At 44.1% G+C, this 19,683-nt stretch overlaps 1 protein-coding gene and 1 gene segment (V, D, J or C); both read left to right on the forward strand.

The window, feature by feature from the left end:
• Positions 1-19,683, forward strand: part of LOC137521936 (immunoglobulin mu heavy chain-like) — a 956,922-nt gene that overhangs the window by 67,641 nt on the left and 869,598 nt on the right. The window lies entirely within an intron of this gene.
• Positions 560-19,683, forward strand: part of LOC137554997 (Ig heavy chain V region 3-6-like) — a 28,346-nt gene continuing 9,222 nt past the window's right edge. Inside the window, 2 exon segments of the V gene segment in view lie at positions 560-1,120; positions 1,223-1,375. Coding sequence covers positions 1,075-1,120; positions 1,223-1,375 — 199 coding nt within the window.

Raw genomic sequence — 19,683 nt, forward strand, 5'->3', positions numbered from 1 at the left:
ATCGAGTCGACGGGAATCGAGCAGAAAATCGAGTGCGGGAACGCACAGTGTGTACCCACCACCATAACAACTAACTGCAGTACTAACTACAATACAATAACACAGTAATCCTCCTATTCCCTATATTGTCCTGCTGGCCTGCACAGACACAGACAGGACCTAACTGAGTGAATGAAAGCAAACAATTACAAGCTAGCTAGCTAAAAAAAACAATAGAACAATAGTGTAGTGAAGGTGTTTAGCACTCAAAGCTTTAGGTATATCACTGTATACAGCACTTGCTAAGCCAGCACTGGAGCAAGTCTGTCAGTGACCAGCCAGCCACACAAGCAAGGACGATCTGTCTCATCATGCCAGACCTCCTTACTGTACAGGGGGGCTGGCCAGGGTTTCCTTCTGTGATTGGGTGCCAGGGCTTAGGCTGGGAGGCCTCTGATTGGCTCAATGAGGTCAGGTGGGGCTGGCCAGGGTTCCCCTCTGTGATTGGTTGCTAGGGCTTCTGCTGGGAGCCCTCTGATTGGCTCAATGACATCATCTCCTTAGTTACACTATCCGGATCCAGATATCTGGATGGATATCCGCGGGTACCCGGATTATGCGGCCAGATATCCAGATAGAATCCGGATAGCGCTATCCGGATAGTGGCCCAGGTATCCGGATTCGGATCCGATCCGGATACCGTAAAAATGGTCGGATACCCGGGTTTACCCGGGTACCCGGGATCCGGATGAGCATCCCTGCACTAGTCGCATGAATGAATATCCAACCAGTACCTGTTCACATCACTTTCTAAAACTGTGACATTTTCACACCTACTAATAGTGTGTGCTTTGCTTCTGAAATAATAGGAAATTTGAAATTACAGCACGGGCCCACATTCGTAAAATTCCAAAACACTAGAGACTAGACCCATACTGCATATATAGTAAAAGTGCTCTACACCATTAGGTCTTCCCACAATAGTATGGAATATGCAAATATATTTACATGACTTCCTGTTTAAATGAAGCACATTCTCAAGGAAACATTTGTTGAAAGAATCACCGCTGTCAGAAAGAGAACATCACCCCAGACATGGAGAGTCTTTTTTGGTTACTTTGTGCTGTGTCCTCTGTTCAATGTAGGTTGATTTTTATAACATTTATCTATATAGTTGTGCATGTCCAGTGAAATAATGCCTGAGAAGTTTAAGAAGATATAAAGATATTTTGTTTTTTTCCAGATGTCGCATCACAAATCACGTTAGTGGAATCTGGTCCACTATTAACTGTGAAGCCAGCAGAGACCCTGCAGATGACTTGTAAGGTGACCGGAGCCTCCCTCACTGACAGCAATAACATGTATGGTGTCAGCTGGATCCTGCAAACAGCACAAAGTAAGTTGCTGTGGCTGGGAGCAAACTGGTATGATGACACCAAAAGCTACGCCAGTTCTCTTCAGGGGCGACTGACTCAAGAGTCAAGAGATGTAAGTAAAGGAGAAGTTTATCTAAAAATCACTGGGATGAAACCAGAAGAGTCTGGCAAATATTACTGTGTAAGAACGAGCACAGTGCAACAAACACACTGGCAGCCCGTACATAAACTGATAATAATGTGTTATAAGCCTGATCAAATCATGACTAACGAAGGAAGTCAGTAACTGTGAATGATAACAATAGCACACATGATTCTCCCATGTATTGGCTTAATGGGGCCCATATTTGCAGGAAATGTTGATAATTTTGTTTTTAATAAAGTAAGCTTCATCTCTCATATTGCTGTGAAACAAAACATAATAATTAAAATATTTTTTTTTCCATTTTTTTTCTCAAAAACAGATAAAAGTGTACATTATATCAACCAGAAAAGATGATGAAAGTGAATTATCCCCGTTTCAGTCGACATGATAAAATAATCACATGGCTACAAAATCAAACAATTACATTGCCACAAATGTGGGCACCATTAGAATTGCTAAATCATCTTTCTATTTAAATAACAGTAATCCAAACATTTGTATAGCACTTTTCTCCTGTTGGACTCAAAGCGCTCAAAAGCTGCTAAAGGCCGAAGTGCTACCTGCAGTGTTAGGGAGTCTTGCCCAAGGACTCCTTACTGAATAGATACTGACCCTAGCTAAATAACATAATTGCATGAACTATGGTTTGTCACAACTTTCACATTTCAACTGAAAATGCTTGCAGAGTGAGGCCCCTTTCACACTGGCGCAATGCGATGCGCTGGAAGTGGCTGATTTACAACAAGAGCAACAGCGTGTTGTTAGGCAACTTGCGTGGTGACATGCCGTGATCGGAAGCCATGTAAGTCTATGGGAATGCAGGGTTTTTAAAAATTTTCGTTGTTCGCGTTGAGGTGCACATGCAGGGAAGTGTATTTTTTCAATACACTTGCGCAATTCAAATTTCATCCACAGGAAGTTATAGCTAGAGAACCTCACTTCCTGGCCTGCAGCCAGAAGCGTATTGCCGTGGTAATCCACGAAGGTTATTTTTAGTGTAGCGTTGCAATGTGCTCATCTCACCGCAACACTACTACAACGCCGGTTTCCAGTGTGAAACTGGCTTTAGTGTCTGTTTTGCTGCATGATCGGGAAGACAGGACAGATTTAGGTGCTCTAATGGGAGGATGAAAGCTTGGTACTCTACTTTTCCCACTGAAAACATGGTAATATAACATAAAAACAAAATAATAATAATTATTGACTAGGCTGTGATGTAAGGTTGTGATGCATACATATTTATATGCATTTGTTATACTGACATCTTGTGGCATTTTGGGCCACAACAATTTAACACTGTTTTAATATTAGTTTCATTCTTCTGCACAGAAATGCAGGCATCAAACCAACAAACATTAATTCCGGTGATACCTTTAATGAGTAACTGTACATGGTTTATTGCAAGCTTTCCAAACATTAAGTTTCTTCTTCAGGCATTATACAGAACTGTGAAAAGGTACAGAAACAAGTTCTCTCAAGCCTCATTAGTTGAAAAGGGATATACTGCTTTATTGTGGATAGCATCCAAGTACAAAAAAGCACAACACAGTTAAAAACACTAAAAACACATGAAGGGCCTCGTAATCTCAGGGGTATGTCCCCACTCACACATACGCCACACTGCATGCATCAATCTACCATTCATCCCGTAGGAACTACAGCTGTATAAATTGCATATGTAGTACAATGTTCCACAGTAGTTGGACCATTTTGTCCAAGAAATCCAGATACAAGCTCTGTTAAAGATTACTGCTGAATATGGAAAACTAGCAGGCCTGCTATATATATAATCCAACTGATCAATAGGTGTAAGATGAAAACTGATAGCTCATAAATACGCGTACGTACGAAAAGGGCGTCGGGAAAAAAGGGCGCGTGGTATAAACGATAAATGGAAAATATCGTTTATAGAAATATTGTGTAGAATTTCGTTTATAAATAGTGTTTTAAGAATTTATAAATCACTAAATAATGTGTATGAGATCGGCAATTCTTAAAACGTTAATCTTCCCTATTTGTAAAGTGAAACTTATACTTACGTTTATTAAAAACCCTCCCTGTACCTATCCCTAACCCCTAGACCCCCTGTTGGTGCCTAAACCTAAGACCCCCCTGTTGGTGCCTAAACCTAAGACCCCCCAGTTGGTGCCTAAATCTAAGACCCCCCAGTTGGTGCCTAAACCTAAGACCCCCCTGTTGGTGCCTAAACCTAAGACCCCCCTGTTGGTGCCTAAACCTAAGACCCCCCTGTTGGTGCCTAAACCTAAGACCCCCCAGTTGGTGCCTAAACCTAAGACCCCCCAGTTGGTGCCTAAACCTAAGACCCCCCTGTTGGTGCCTAAACCTAAGACCCCCCAGTTGGTGCCTAAACCTAAGACCCCCCTGTTGGTGCCTAAACCTAAAACCCCCTATGGATAATAATGTTTTACAGACATTAATAAATAAAAAATGTAAAGAAAAAAATGTAAATTATTTTTTTGGGTGGATAATAATGTTTTAGAAATGTTTTAGAAATAGTGATTTAGTATCTTCATAAACGTTATTCGTCACGGGCTCATTTTGTAAACTTAAATCATCACAAACATAGTTATAAATCCTTAAAAATCTCCGGGCGCCGTTATAAATCCTTAAAAATCTCCGGCGCCTTTTTTTCCCTGTTCAGCGCCCATTAAACGATATTTATAATGGAAGTGAATGGGGCGCCCTTTTTGTCCACTTGTCTCATGCGCCCAAATCTACTGCTTCCCATAAATACATCCACAGCATTTATACAGGACAGTTCAGTCTCTATATCACAAGGCACATGCGCATGATTTGCAAATAATATCAGCGTAGACACTTGTGTGAGGAAATGTTGCCTGAAACTTCTAGTTAGCTTGGCACGATAAGGGAGCAGGTATATGCGTGAACCAGTCCACTCGGGAATGCAGAGCCCTGAAGCTGCATTCCTCCCGCTGGTGATATGATTCCACAGTTCATGTGAGTACTCGTGGGACCACCTAGGCAGCGCTTCATAAAGCGGCAGCGGCGTCTCTCCCCCGGATCTACCAGCGCTTGCAATCCTGTCAGCATAGCCACAGGGATCGACAAGGGTTAGTGTGCATCAAGAGCGGAGGGCGAGACCGACCTCACAAATCTCCTCCCACCAACATGTTTCGGCGAATAGCAACAAGGGGAAGTGCTTGGCTTTCCTTTTTATCCTCAGGCGACGAGTCACCTGATATAACTTCAGTTGCCATCTTGGATCCTGAAAATTTAGCCCACACTGCCATAGTAGATACTCTGGACTCCATCCGTTTGACATAGGATTCATAGATAGAGATAAGTGGCTTGTGCGCTCCTCTAACTAACACCTTACTACTGACACAACTTAAGCGACGGTATCGTATATTTCTACCTTAAATAAGTTCCTCAAACCATGTGCGATGTGCTGGATCGCTACACCATGGGGGTGTCACCGCCCTAACAAACTGCTTACAAATTGGTGAAGCACTCAACAACACATCCACATATCTATTCAAATCAAAACAATACAGTGGCAATAATCTTCCTGTAAGAGAAAATATATCCCAGCAACCTCTCTTATTCCATACAGTAGCACAGCACTAAATAATATAAATGCACAGCATTCATTAAGAGAAAGTCCACCTATGGAAGGAAACAGATATAAAAATGCATAGCATTAACCTTTCAAAGTCCACCTAAACCAGGGGGAAAAATTGCCTGAATGGTATTATATATTCCTTGCACTCTGTCTACGAAAGAGTCCAAAGACACCATAAGGTCCACAATAGATCTGCTTGACTCTTGATCCCACTTTTTAGTTCCACAACTCTAATAAATCAGATGAAATACTCTTACCAGCAGATATGGCTGATAGTGATGGGCCGAACCTCTGATTTTAGGTTCGCGAACCGGGTTCGCGAACTTCCACGAAGGTTCGGTTCGCGAAAAAGTTCGCGAACCGCAATAGACTTCAATGGGAGGCGAACTTTGAAAAATAGAAAAAGTTATGCTGGCCACAAAAGTGATGGAAAAGATGTTTCAAGGGGTCTAACACCTGGAGGGGGGCATGGCGGAGTGGGATACACGCCAAAAGTCCCAGGGAAAAAATCTGGATGTGACGCAAAACAGCGTTTTAAGGGCAGAAATCACATTGAATGCTAAATTGCAGGCCTAACGTGCTTTAAAACATCTTGCATGTGTATACATCAATCAGGTAGTGTAATTAGAGTACTGCTTCACACTGACGCACCAAACTAACTGTGTAACGCACCGCAAGTTACCAGCTGTTTGTGTAGTGACGGCCATGCTGGACTACTGCGCAACATGGCGAGATTGCTCTTCCTCACTCAGTGATGTCAGGTAATGTGTGACTTCCTTATCAACTTTCCATGGCATTGTTAAAAAGCTTACGTTTTTGTAACGAACGGTGGAGCACAGAGAGAATCTGATTACCGGTGATCTGCAGTATCACTGGGAATACAGATGTATACCAGATTATAAGTGATCTGCAGTATCACCGATAATCCGATATACCAGCTAACCTCTGTACTAGAGTAGAGTGTAGTGTTTGGTGTAACAGTAACACTTAGAGGACTGAGCCTCGGTGCAGTGGGGAATACTACACGGCTTCCTTCCGAAGACCTGAACTCTCCAAGGCGGGAGGAGTCAGACTGCGATTAGGAAGGTTAGTCTGAGAGTGACACTCAGGAGAAAGTGTCACTAACAGGACGGGGAACCGCCTCCAATAGGGAGGTTGGTTCTCGAGGTCAGACAAGCCAGATCGTAACACACGGACAGATAAAGTACAGATTCAGAAGGCAGAGGCGGAGTCTAGGTACAGGCAGGGTTCAGCAACAGGGTATCAGAAATATCGAGGTACAAGATCAAAAGGCAGAAGCAGAGTCTAAGGACGAGCCGGGGTTCGGCAACAGAGTATCAGAATGGCAAGGTACAAGATCAGAATACAAGAGGATGGTCAGGCAGGCAGAAGGTCATAACAGATAATCAGAATCAAACTAGTACTTTATGCTATCAACAGAATCTAGCTAAGTGTAGGATTACAGCTCCAGCTGGTCCCGGCACACTTAAGGATCTGACTACGGGTCTGAGTGCTCCCACGTATGTGTTCGCAACGCCAGACAAAGAGCAAGTGAACAGCCAGCAGTATATATACACAAAGACCTCTCCAGGACCTCCCTAATTGCTGGACCAATGAGGGTAGTGGAAAATGTCAGCTGACCCGCCTGGTCAGCTGACTCCCTTCTGGCTGTTATTTAAGCTCTGCCTCTGTGCGCGCGCGCGTGTCACTCTGAATCTAGGTGGACTATCAGTCCCAGCCACACCAGTACTGTTATGCAATGTATCCAGTGAACCGAGTGCGGGAGCCACCTCCAATGCGGATTCCGCCGTTACCAATGCGGATTCCGCCGTTACCAATGCGGATTCCGCCGCTCTGCCTATGCGGCGTTTTTTCCGCGTTGTGATGCCATGCTGGCCGCGGAAACAGCCGCCTCACCTTGAGAGGCAGCGGCTTTTCCGCGTTTCATTACAGTTTTGTTTTTAAATTACATTTTCTACTTGCTGTGTACTTGTTCAGTACCGCTACAATGAGAATCCTATGGAGGCGGGCAAGTCTGCCATTGTGACCCCGGGTAATGGCCGGGGAATGAGGATTTGAATCCGGTGTGGAGCCTAAGCAACAGCTACCACTACACATCCAAGGAAGGCAGCAGGCAGGAATGCACGCCCGCCCCGAGGTAGTGACCAAAAATAACAATACAGGAGGAGGACTTTCGAGGCCCTGCTGTGTATTTGAAATGAATGTACTTTAAATTCTTTAACGAGAACCAGTTATGGTGGGCAAAGATGACACCACATTCCTTTCACGAGAATCATATGGAGGCGGGCAAGTCTGCCATTTGTGACCCCAGGTAATGGCCGGGGAATGAGGGATGGAATCTGGTGTGGAGCCTGAGCAACGCTACACATCCAAGGAGGGCAGCAGGCAGGCATGCACGCCCGCCCCGAGGTAGTGACCAAAAATAACAATACAGGAGGAGGACTTTCGAGGCCCTGCTGTGTATTTGAAATGAATGTACTTTAAATCCTTTAACGAGAACCAGTTATGGCGGGCAAAGATGACACCACATTCCTTTCACGAGAATCATATGGAGGCGGGCAAGTCTGCCATTTGTGACCCCGGGTAATGGCCGGGGAATGAAGGATGGAATCCGCTGTGGAGCCTGAGCAACGGCTACCACTGCACATCCAAGGAGGGCAGCAGGCAGGCATGCACGCCCGCCCCGAGGTAGTGACCAAAAATAACAATACAGGAGGCGGACTTTCGAGGCCCTGCTGTGTATTTGAAATGAATGTACTTTAAATCCTTTAACGAGAATCAGTTATGGCGGGCAAAGATGACAGCACATTCCTTTCACGAGAATCATATGGAGGCGGGCAAGTCTGCCATTTGTGACCCCGGGTAATGGCCGGGGAATGAGGGATGGAATCCGGTGTGGAGCCTGAGCAAGCCTACGGATCGCAATACGTTATTGGATTTCCGTAGTTTCCATCCTAAGAAACTCCGTGAATCGCTTCCTAATTCCCAGCTTATGCGAGTTAAACGGATTGTAAGTGATTCCAATACGTCACATTGTCGTTTGGAAACTATGTCCAGGAAATTTATTGATAAAGGATATCCCTCTAATTTGGTGTATCGTTTGAGGAATGAGGTGGCAGGGATGAGCCGTAGCTCCCTTTTGTCCCCTAGAACAGGCCACCCCAAAAGAAATGGAGACAGGATCGTTCTGGCCACATCTTTTAATACATTGTCTAATCAGATTGCCGATTTGGTAAAGAAACATTGGTATGTTTTGTCATCTTTGAGTAAAGATATTCCTGCTTTTAGCCAACCACCGATGATGGCTTATAAGAGAGCTAGATCGATCAGAGACATAGTTGTTAAAGCAGATGTGGGGCCATCAGTAGTTAAATCACAGGGTAGGTTGACTCCATTGCGGGTAGGCACCTTTCCTTGCCTCCATTGTGTCAATTGTCAACTTGTTATTAAAGGCAAAGAAATTAATCACCCTATGAGGGGGACACTCATCAAGTTACGCCACTATGCAACATGTGATTCAAGCTTTGTGGTTTATGGGTTAAAATGCCCATGTGGTAAATTTTATGTGGGTGAAACCACTCGTCCTGTTAAGGAACGTATTAGTAAACATCGTTCAACTATCAAGGTTGCCTTTGAACGTGGTGGAGCTCAATCTGCCCTTGTATCCCCAGTGGCCCAACATTTTTGGGAGGCTAAACACTCTGCAGGCCAGCTTCGATTTTTGATTTTGGAGGTAGTTGAAAGATCTAGACGTGGTGGTGATCGACAGGCGTATCTCTTGAAGAGAGAAGCCTTTTGGATAAAATTTTTGAACACGTTGGCTCCCCATGGCATGAACCTCGAATATCTTCCATAATTCCCCTTTTCCCTGTTGTTATGCAATTTTGCTTGTATTCCTTATAATTGTTTTTTGCTACTTTAAATATTTAAATATGATATAGTTATCTTTTTTCTTTTTTTTCTTTTTTCCAGCCTTTCAAGCTATCTGGTGTGGAGAGTTTCTCTATCACCTTCTGGTAATGAGTACTGGAGATGGGTGTTCTACTTTCTTACCTGTTTTCTTTATTATATCTTTCATTACATTATTGGCAGTGCATAGAGTAGATATGTTTTCTTTCTTTTTCCGCGTTAGATGCGGACGTTATTTCGTATGTCCCTATAGTATCTCTATATAGCCTTTCGCATTTGGTATAGAAGTTGCGGATTCCAGTCAGGATTAGGTCAGACGCATGTTATTAGATAACTTTCCGCGTTGTTGCGGAGTTTACGTATGTCCCTGTAGTATCCCTATGTAGCCTTCCGTATTTGGTGTATTGATTGCGGATTTTTGTTGGGATTAGGGCAGACGTATGTTAACAGACAACTTTCTGCGTTGTTTGTGGTGGTTGCGGATGTTTTTCCGCATTGGAGGCGGATGATGGCACGTATGCGTCATTAAGTCTTGGAGTGGTTAGACATAAGGGTTGTGTCATTGGTTGCGATCAATTTTCCGCATATGATGCGGATTACGTGATGCAATTGTTGCCCTTCTCCTGATTGGCTAGACATTAGGGTTGGGGCGTCCATTGCGGCTGTTCCTCCGCGTGTGATGCGGGGGAAGTGACGCATGCGTTCCAGCATGGATCTCTTACCATAATGCATGGTCATTGGTTGGTGTGATTGTTACATCATTTCCCTTTCTCTGTATTAGTTCAGATTAGGTCCAGGTGTGTTCTTAATTGAGCATGCTCAGTTCCATCTTTGCAGGTATTTAAGTCCCATTCATTTTTTGAATAGTCACCACCCTGTTTGGATGTCCGGTTTCCATGCGGCTCTTTGTTTGATCTTGTGGTAATTATCAAATATCTATTTACTGGTGTCATTTGAGGAGATAAATTGACTTTGACTGCTTAGGCTATTTTGTTAGTTTTTTGTTGTTAATGGATTTATCTCTGTTTATTTGGATCCTGCATTGATTTATAGGTGGTCTGCCCTGGCTTTATACTTGACCAGATGAGTTCCTACCTTGTATTCTAATTGTGCAGGTATAGGTTATTTTGTGCAATATTCTACTGTTCTTTACTTCATCTTAAAAATATTTTCCTGAAGTGCACTTTCACCTAGATCATGTTTCACTCTCTCACTTTTTCACGTCAAATGGTGTTCCTCTGTTCACTGTATGCTAGTATGGGTTACTCTAATCTTCACACTTGTTTTTCTTAAAGGGGAAGTGTCCCTCTTTCTTACTCTGAAGGGGAATTGTCTTGTTAGATTGTACTACAGCTCTTTTGATTTTATTACAGTTTTTAACTGTGCTGTTTTTATATTTTTGTAGTTTGTAGAAGTTCACTGTATATTTAAAGGCCTGAAGAAGGGTTACCAACCCGAAACAAATCGATGTTGTTGCCTTTTTCCAAACAATCATATGCACTTTTTTACGTGATTAAAAGATTCTGTAAACATATTTCTGCACCTTTTTGCAAATAAAAAAGAAAAAGTAATTTTTTCAATTTTTGATCTTCCGTGTCTTTGATATATCCCTGATTAATTATTTAGATTTTGAGCTTGGTGTTTGTGGTGCACCTGCAGGGATCCTTTGTATATTTTGCTTCTCCCAAATATACTAACTACGAGCCTGAGCAACCCTGAGCAACGGCTACCACTACACACCCAAGGAGGGCAGCAGGCAGGCATGCACGCCCACCCCGAGGTAGTGACCAAAAATAACAATACAGGACTCAGGAGGACCTTTTGCGGCCCTAATTGTAATGAATCAACTTTAAATCCTTTAACAGGAATCCGTTATGGAGGGCAAGTCTGCCATTGTCACCAGGGGTAATGGGCGGGGAATGAAGGTTGGATTCCGGCCCAAAGTGGGAGCCTGCTGAGACCCATGCTGTAGCTGCCCTGTCTGTGCTTTGCAGACCAGGCATCTGTGGTCAGATGGACCCTTGACCCAGCGGAAGACAAACCAAGTCGAAAGCATTTTCCAAGAATGTTTTACGGAGGGCAATTTTTTTAGCCATTTTTTAAAATTGTTTGAAACTGTAGATGGTTGTATTTTTAAATTGTTTGAAACTGTAGATGGTTGTATTTTTAAATTGTTTGAAACTGTAGATGGTTGTATTGCGTTCCGGAGTTGGAGCCTAAGAAACGGCTACCACCACACATCCAGGCAAGGAGGGCAGCAGGCAGGCATGCCCCCCCTGAGGTAGTGACCAAAAATAACAATACAGGACTCAGGAGGACCTTTTGCGGCCCTAATTGTAATGAATCAACTTTAAATCCTTTAACGGGAATCCGTTATTGGGGCAAGTCTGATGGTGCCTTCACTGCGATTCACCAGGTTGGTCTCCGGCGAGAATCTGTTATGGAGGTCAAGTCTGCCATCGTGACCACTGACCATGGCTATATGCAGTGAGGTAAGTTCACTCAACCCAAAGGTAGTTATATATGCAGTGAGGTGAGTTCACTGAACACAACAGGTAGTTAGATGCAGTGAGGTGAGTTCACTCAACCCAAAGGTAGTTATATATGCAGTGAGGTGAGTTCACTGAACACCAAAGGTAGCTATATGCAGTGAGGTGAGTTCACTGAACACCAAAGGTAGCTATATGCAGTTAGGTGAGTTTACTCAACCCAAAGGTAGTTATATATGCAGTGAGGTGAGTTCACTGAACACAAAAGGTAGTTAGATGCAGTCAGCTGAGTTCACTCAACCCAAAGGTAGTTATATATGCAGTGAGGTGAGTTCACTGAACACCAAAGGTAGCTATATGCAGTGAGGTGAGTTCACTGAACACAAAAGGTAGTTATATATACAGTGAGGTGAGTTCACTGAACACAAAAGGTAGCTAGATGCAGTGAGGTGAGTTCACTCAACCCAAACGTAGGTATATGCAGTGATGAGGTGGGTTAACTAAACACAACAGGTACTAGTAGTAGGTAAATGCAGTACTGGGTGGGTAGTACAATGTGCAGCTCCCTGTCACACACACAGGTAGTCACTGAATGTGCTGCTAATGCTGGTGGGCTGCTGGCAGTTGGACACACACAGTGTGAATTAGCAATGGTGTCTAAGCAACACAAGTGTCTCACACACACAGGTAGTCACTGAATGTGCAGCTGCTGCTGCTGCTGGCAGTGGGACACACAGTATGAATTAGCAATGCTGTCTAGTAAGCAACACAAGTGTCAGTTTCAAACACAGAAAAAAATTTTTATCACACGAGCAGGATGAGCTCTGAAAAGAGCTGTTCTGGGGCGCTATTATAGCAATAAGATTCATCTAGGAGCAAGCTAAGAAGGCAAGAGCCTGACTAATCAGTCCCGAAGGCGAACCACCCGATGTTTGCCTGGAACCGTTCGCCGGCGAACCATTCGGCCCACCTCTAATGGCTGATTGTATCACAGATCAGCAGACAGGGCATGTATGTACAGTATTTGTAGTGCCTTGGACTCAGATCACCTTCTCCCTAAGTGGTGCTCAGAGAAACAGGGACAACATAGCGTAATCCAATTTCAGCAAAATACCATACCACCACAAGTGCTCCCAGCGTGACTCCAATAATGTGCAACACCACAGTGGTATACGGATAAAATGCACGCTCACCGATTAGACTGGCTGATCCTATGTTGACCAGCTGTTAGCGCTTTCTTGTGTACTAAGTCCTCAGAGTATGGCCAGACCTTTAAAACTCAAGAGACAAAGCTCCCATAGTATAATTCCATTTTAATAAGTAAAAAATTACAATATATTGCACTCACATGTGTAATAAAATCAATGCGCATGTAAAAGTTTCAGGAAGTCCTCACGCCCGCCATGCTCATTCAGCGTCTCCACACACCGCGCCTGAGGCCCCGCCCTACCGGTTTTGTCATATGACTCATGACTGATGAGTCATATGACGAAACCGGTAGGGCGGGGCCTCAGGCATTTTTATATCTGTTTCCTTCCATAGGTGGACTTTCTCTTAATTAATGCTGTGCATGTATATTATTTAGTGCTGTGCTACTGTATGGAATAAGAGAGGTTGCTGGGATATATTTTCTCTTACAGGAAGATTATTGCCACTGTATTGTTTTGATTTGAATAGATATGTGGATGTGTTGTTGAGCGCTTCACCTATTTGTAAGCAGTGACATAGGATGTATCAAATACAGCATATCCCCAATAATAGTTAGGGGGAAAAAACTTTATTTTAGGTCCATTAGAGAGAGAAATCAGCAGCATAATATCTTAACTATTGCACTTTATCCAAGCACACAAAGTGAAAGCATCCAACCACTTATTACCATCCAGAGATATCAGAATCACAGCGCATGTTCATGTAGCAATCTACAACACAGCGTGTTATTTACGCCACTGAGTTTTATCCCCCATACATATACATGCAATCTGCTAATGTGCATGGATGAGCATGTATATGGAGTAGGCACTAAGGATCAGGTAAACACCGCACCGGCGCTCCTCACTGGCAGATATATAAATGCGCGGCGCATGCAAGGCAAGTATAAAAATTAAATCCACAGATCGGTAACATCTGGACACTATGATCTAAGGCTAGTCAGCCATACAGCTGTTCTCATACCTTGTCCCAGCATGCAACCACACATAGCCCATCTTATGTGCAACCACGAATAGTCAGCCATGAATGCACCGCTGCATCTGAATCCCCGTCTCTAATATGCCACCCCAAAACTTTTCTAGGTACACCGAGTTAAGCCCATCCGGTGCTAATGTTCCCAATTTGTAAAATCCACATGGTTTCCATGCGATATAGTTCCCTCTCTATATTAACTTTCCTTGGTCCTTTTCTTATAGATAACAAAACTTTAACCAGGCTGCCTTTAAAGCTTCCATTATGAAACTGATTATTGTGTTCTCTCAGGGGGCCAGTATTCTTGTCATTTTCACTTTTTACATTAGACTTGTGTCCCAGTATCCTTGTTTTGAATGCACGGGTTGTCATACCAATATAGTGAAGTGTATCAGTAACGTTTGGAAAGCTTGCAATAAACTATGTGCAGTTAGTCATTAAAGGTATTACTGGAATTAATGTTTGTTGGTTTGATTCCTGCATTTCTGCTCCTCAGCTAACACTGGACCACACTTCACATTCTTCTGTGCACTATTTTTTAAATATTTTTCTAATAAATTGATATTTTATTAACATGTATTTGTACTTGTGTATCAGAGTTGTTGTCTTTTCCCCTCCTCGGGAGATATCCAGATATCTACTCAGTGTAGGGAAAACAAACTAGGTTTAAATTGAGTCTTCTATATTCCCAATTTTTTTGTAGTAATATGAACACTCGAGATAAGATATTCTAAACACAAATGTTCAAAGCTTAGAAATCTAAGCAATGATGTAGAGTGATATGTGGGGAATTCTCACTGCTCAGCTGGTCTAGAGGTGAATAATACCTTGCATGGGCATAAGAAAAATCAGAGATGGTACTTTGTACATATTACGAGTTGGCTGAATAAAGTTGAGGACAAGGAAGAGGAGCAGAAGTCTTTTCCTTTTTCCCTGATTGCTTATGAAAATTTTGGAGACACTTTGGGCTTGATTCACAAAAGGGTGCTAAGTGTTAGCACGCCAGTGAAAAGCCACTTTGCATGTGCTAACATGCTTTGCACGTGCTAACTAGGTTGCTAAGTAGTTAGCACATGCAAACTACTTAGCACCGTAGTTAGCATATGCAAACTACTTAGCACCCTAGTTAGCACATGCAAACTACTTAGCACCCTAGTTAGCATGTGCAAACTACTTAGCACACTAGTTAGCACGGTGCTAAGAAGTAGTTTGCATGTGCTAACTACGGAGCTAAGTAGTATACACGTGCTAACTACGGTGCTAAGGTTGCATGTGCTAACTACTTAGCACCCTATGGGCTTGATTCAGTAAATGGTTTTAAGTGTTAGCACGCCTACTTAGCACGCCTCTTCACGCCTAAACCAGCTGTTCGCGCATTAAAACGCCTGCAAAACACATCACGCGCAAAGTCCCGTGCGCAAAGCTTTGCGTGTGCAATGTGCCCTATAACGTCGCATTGGATGTGACCTTAATGTCGCACCCATGCGGCGTTAAAGTTGCATGCATGCAATGTTAAAGTCGCATCCAATGCAACGTTATAGGCCCATCGCGATGCGATGTTTTGCGCGCACCGGACTTTGCGCGCACAGAGTTTTGCGCGCGGGACTTTGCATACGGACTGATTTGGAAAATGGTGCTAACCTAGTTAGCATCCTAGTTAACGCCCAAAGTGTTTAGGCGTGATAACTGGGTTAGCACCGTTTACTGAATCGAGCCCTAAGTAGCACGTCCAAAGCTTTTAGGCATGCTTACTATGTTAGCACCCTTTTGTGAATCAAGCCCACCCTATGACATATAATAGCAGTTGTGTCCCTTTTTCCCTCTAGGCTCATCAGTAGAGATGGCCCAAAACGGTTTGCCGGTGAAGGGTTCCCGGCGAACTTCCGTGGTTCGCGTTCGCTGAGAACCGCAAACTTTTCCGGAAGTTTGATCCGCCCCTATAGTGCATCATTAGGGTCAACTTTGACCCTCTACATCATAGTCAGCAGGCACATTCATTCAGCCAATCAGGCTACACTCCCTTCTAGAGCCCCACCCCACCCCCTCATAAAAGGCAGGCAGCGTCAGGCATTGGACTCACGCATGTGCCTGCAGTAATTAGAGAAGGGAGAGCTGCTGCAGACTCTCATAGGGAAAGCTTAGTTAGGCTTGCTCCTTGCTGATTCTTATTGCAAAAAAAGCACCCCTCAACAGCTCTTTTGAAAGCTAATCTTGTTCTTGTGATCTATTTTTTTTTTTGTGTGGCCCACTTGCATTATATACAGCCCTGTCAGTCAGTCGCAGCTGGCCTTTGGCCCCTTGGTGGTAATTACTACTGTGCCAGGTGCAGATTTGTAATACCCATCACTGCATATAACTACCTGTTGTTTACAGTGCACCCACCTACCTACGTGAGCGCATGCAGTGTCACTGTGCCTGTCCAGTACCTGTCTGTGTGTGACAGGTGCACATTGTAATACCCATCACTGCATATACCTACCTGTCGTTCACTTAAGTGCACTCACCTACCTACGTGAGTGCACGCAGTGTCACTGTGCCTGTCCGGTACCTGTCTGTGTGTGACAGGTGAACATTATAATACCCATCACTGCATATACCTACCTGTTGTTCACAGTGCACCCACCTACCTACGTGAGCGCCCGCAGCGTCACTGTGCCTTTCCGGTACCTGTCTGTGTGTGACAGGTGCACATTTGTAATACCAGTCATTGCATAATTGTTCACAGTACCTGTGTGACTGCACGCTGTGTAATATACCACTCCGAGCATACCTGTTAACTGCACCTGTGTGACAGCTGCACATTGTATTGTAATACCAGTCACTGCATACCTTTCACTGCATCTGTGACTGCACATTGTATTATACCTGGCAATCAGTGCATACCTTTCACTTGAATGGATGGCAGACTTGCCCTCCATAATAGATTCTAGTTAAAGTATTTAAAATTGATTCGTCTCATATACAGCAGGGCCTTAAAAGTTTTCCTGTATTGTTATTTTTTGTCACTACCTCGGGACTTGCATGTAATGCCTGCTCCCTTCCTTGGATGTGTGGTGGTAGCCGTTTCTCAGGCTCCAACTCCAGACCGGAATCGAACCCTGACTCCCCGGCCGTACGCTTTCTTTAACAATGGTAGAGAAAGAACCATCGACAGTATGAGCAGCGATGGACTACTGGGTGTGCAGGCTTGACCTGTGGACAGAGCTGTCACAATTTGCCATCCAACTTCTGTCTTGCCCTGCCCAAAGCGTCCTGTCAGAAAGGACCTTCAGCACAGCTGGAGGCATTGTCACTAAGAAGAGAAGTCGCCTAAGTCACAAAAGTGTTCAGTACCTCACCTTTATCAAAATGAATGAGGTATGGATCCCGGAGGGCCACTGCCCACCCGAAGACTAAGTCAGTCCCCACACACAGCATCTCTGCCTGCACGCCGTGTGACTGCCTACCCCAAGACTAAGTCGGTGCCCACACATCATTTCTGCCTGCAGGCCACTTGACTGCCTTCTCCGCTACCACCAACAGGGTCCAGGACTCCAGACGGATTCCTGAATTTTTAAGGCTGCTGCTACTGCTAGCAGCGGCTGCTATAATAATTTTTCTGTTGCGTGTACATGCCTGCCTAATTTTTCTGGCTGCACTGCAGCTGCAACAACAAAACAAAAGGCATGCACATGTGCCAATTCCCCTTTGTGATCGTTACCTTCGTGTGGTGAAGGGGCTTGCGTATCACAATGAAACAATGACCACCGGCTATATGAGTGTCTCGGGGGGGGGGGGGGCACACCCAAGATAATAAGGTCGTTGCTTCATTGTGGACAGACCAAATTCGATCAGCTAAATAGTCACTGTTGTTCTATCATTGAGCTACCACAACCCAGCGACCATATGGGCTTGAAAACCACCACGGCCTGTTTGCGGTGCGTTACACAGTGAGTTTGGTGTGTCAGTGTGAAGCAGTACTCTAATTACACTCCCTGATTGATGTATACACATGCAAGATGTTTTAAAGCACTTTAGGCCTCCAATTTAGCATGCAATGGCCTTGATTCACAAAGCCATGCTAACTGTTTAGCACGGGCGTGGTAAACAGTTAGCACGTGAAGTGTCGCACGCGGATTTTTGCGCGCGCAAATGTCCGCGATCGCAGCACTTTGCGCGTGCAAAAGACCGCGCGCGGCACTTCACGTGCTAACTGTTTAGCACGGCTTTGTGAATCAAGGCCAATGTGATTTCTGCCCTTAAAACGCTGCTTTGCGTCAAATCCAGATTTTTCCCCGGGACTTTTGGCGTGTATCCCACTCATCCATGCAAAAACTCAGATGTTAGACCCCTTGACACATCTTTTTCATCACTTTTGTGGCCAGCATAAATGTTTCTAGTTTTCAAAGTTCGCCTCCCCATTGACGTCTATTGCGGTTCACAAAAGTTCGCAAGTTCGCGAACGTTTGCGGAGGCTCGCAAACCCGGTTCGCGAACCTAAAATCGGAGGTACGGGCCATCTCTACGCATCAGTGCCCAGCACCCACTGCCAACACATCCACATTGTTATGTTCCCTTCTTAATGCAATTCTGTTTGCAAGGTGCATGTTTATCCAGTAACACTCCTGCTAATAAAAAATCATCTGCAGTGCCAGATGCATCTCCTCTCCATTACAAAAACTACTCTGTTTACTATTTGCCCAGAGCATGTGGATGGTTGTTTATGTGGATGTTGCTTGCACAGGGTCTATCCTTCACCCGATATGACAGATATAGCCCAGCACTTTCTTTTTTCTATGGACTTACATTTCACTTTCTGCCTCTGCTGATAAACTGGCTAAACATAAAAATCTGGCTACTGATTCATCCTCGGCATGACAGATACACTGGTAAAGTGTAGTCCATTAGCCTTATTTTCTGGGTAATAACACCTGTGCAATCTTGAAGCAAGTTGCATGTTGAACTGCTGCCTTGATCTATCGCTAGGAGTTACAGACGTGCCTCTCTGCCTTGACTACCTCATGTCCTTTTATCCTCTCTGTCTGCTTTACTGCTGCTCTGCTTCTAAAGCATCAAAATGAGAGGTAGTACAGTTATAAACTTGTGGTTGCACCCAAGTTCAGACTCAGATTCAGACCTCAAATAATTATACATGGCACCTGCTGGATTAGATGACCCATGTCCAAAGCTTCACACATGCCCTTGCTGGGCATCAGAGGGATTTATACAGAGGGAGTGGTATACTAGCATCTTGTGATTTTATTTACTGTGTTTTTTACCTCAAAATTGACTTTGCATTTGCTTCTTCTATGTGACATTGAATATAGTTGCAGTATCTCAACGTACTATCATCAGTATTCCCAAGTCTTCCTTCTGAGTCTGATTTTAGCCACCTCCTTACTTTGAATGCTAGTTCCACCCCCTCTACCATTCTTATAATTTTCCAGTCTCCAGCATTATTACTATTTTCTCCCACAGCTAATCTTGTCAGCAGGGCCGGTTTAAGCAACAATGGGGCCCCAGGGCAAAATAAACCTGGGCCCCCCCCCCCCCCCCCCCAACAGATACCCTGGAACAAAAATCAGCATTAAGGGACCTTTTTTGCAGCTGGTATAGTCAGGGTGTGAAGCCCCAATCGGTCGGAGCTCCACATTCTGGCTACCCCAGCATGCATGGGGGACAAGGGGTTAAAAAGTTTCAGGAGCAGGGACCCCACATAATTTTTTTTTAAATTCCCACACTCTAAACATAAAAAAAATTGGGAAAATAGGAAAAAATGCCAGGGATCTTCATACAGCCATATTGCGGCTGTATAGTGATCCCTGGCCAAAGTGCTGCGGCTGCGTATGGCCCACTGGAAACCCCGTCAGGAAATGTATTGCTCTTTCTTTTGATGCATGTAAAATTACACTACCGTTGGGTGTGCTACTAAAAGTGACATTTACCGCATTTAAAAGTATACTTTTTTCCTTCGATCACCAGGACAGTCAGGCAACTGGT

Source organism: Hyperolius riggenbachi, chromosome 1 (assembly GCF_040937935.1).
Source record: "Hyperolius riggenbachi isolate aHypRig1 chromosome 1, aHypRig1.pri, whole genome shotgun sequence".
Classification (NCBI taxonomy): Eukaryota; Metazoa; Chordata; class Amphibia; order Anura; family Hyperoliidae; genus Hyperolius; species Hyperolius riggenbachi.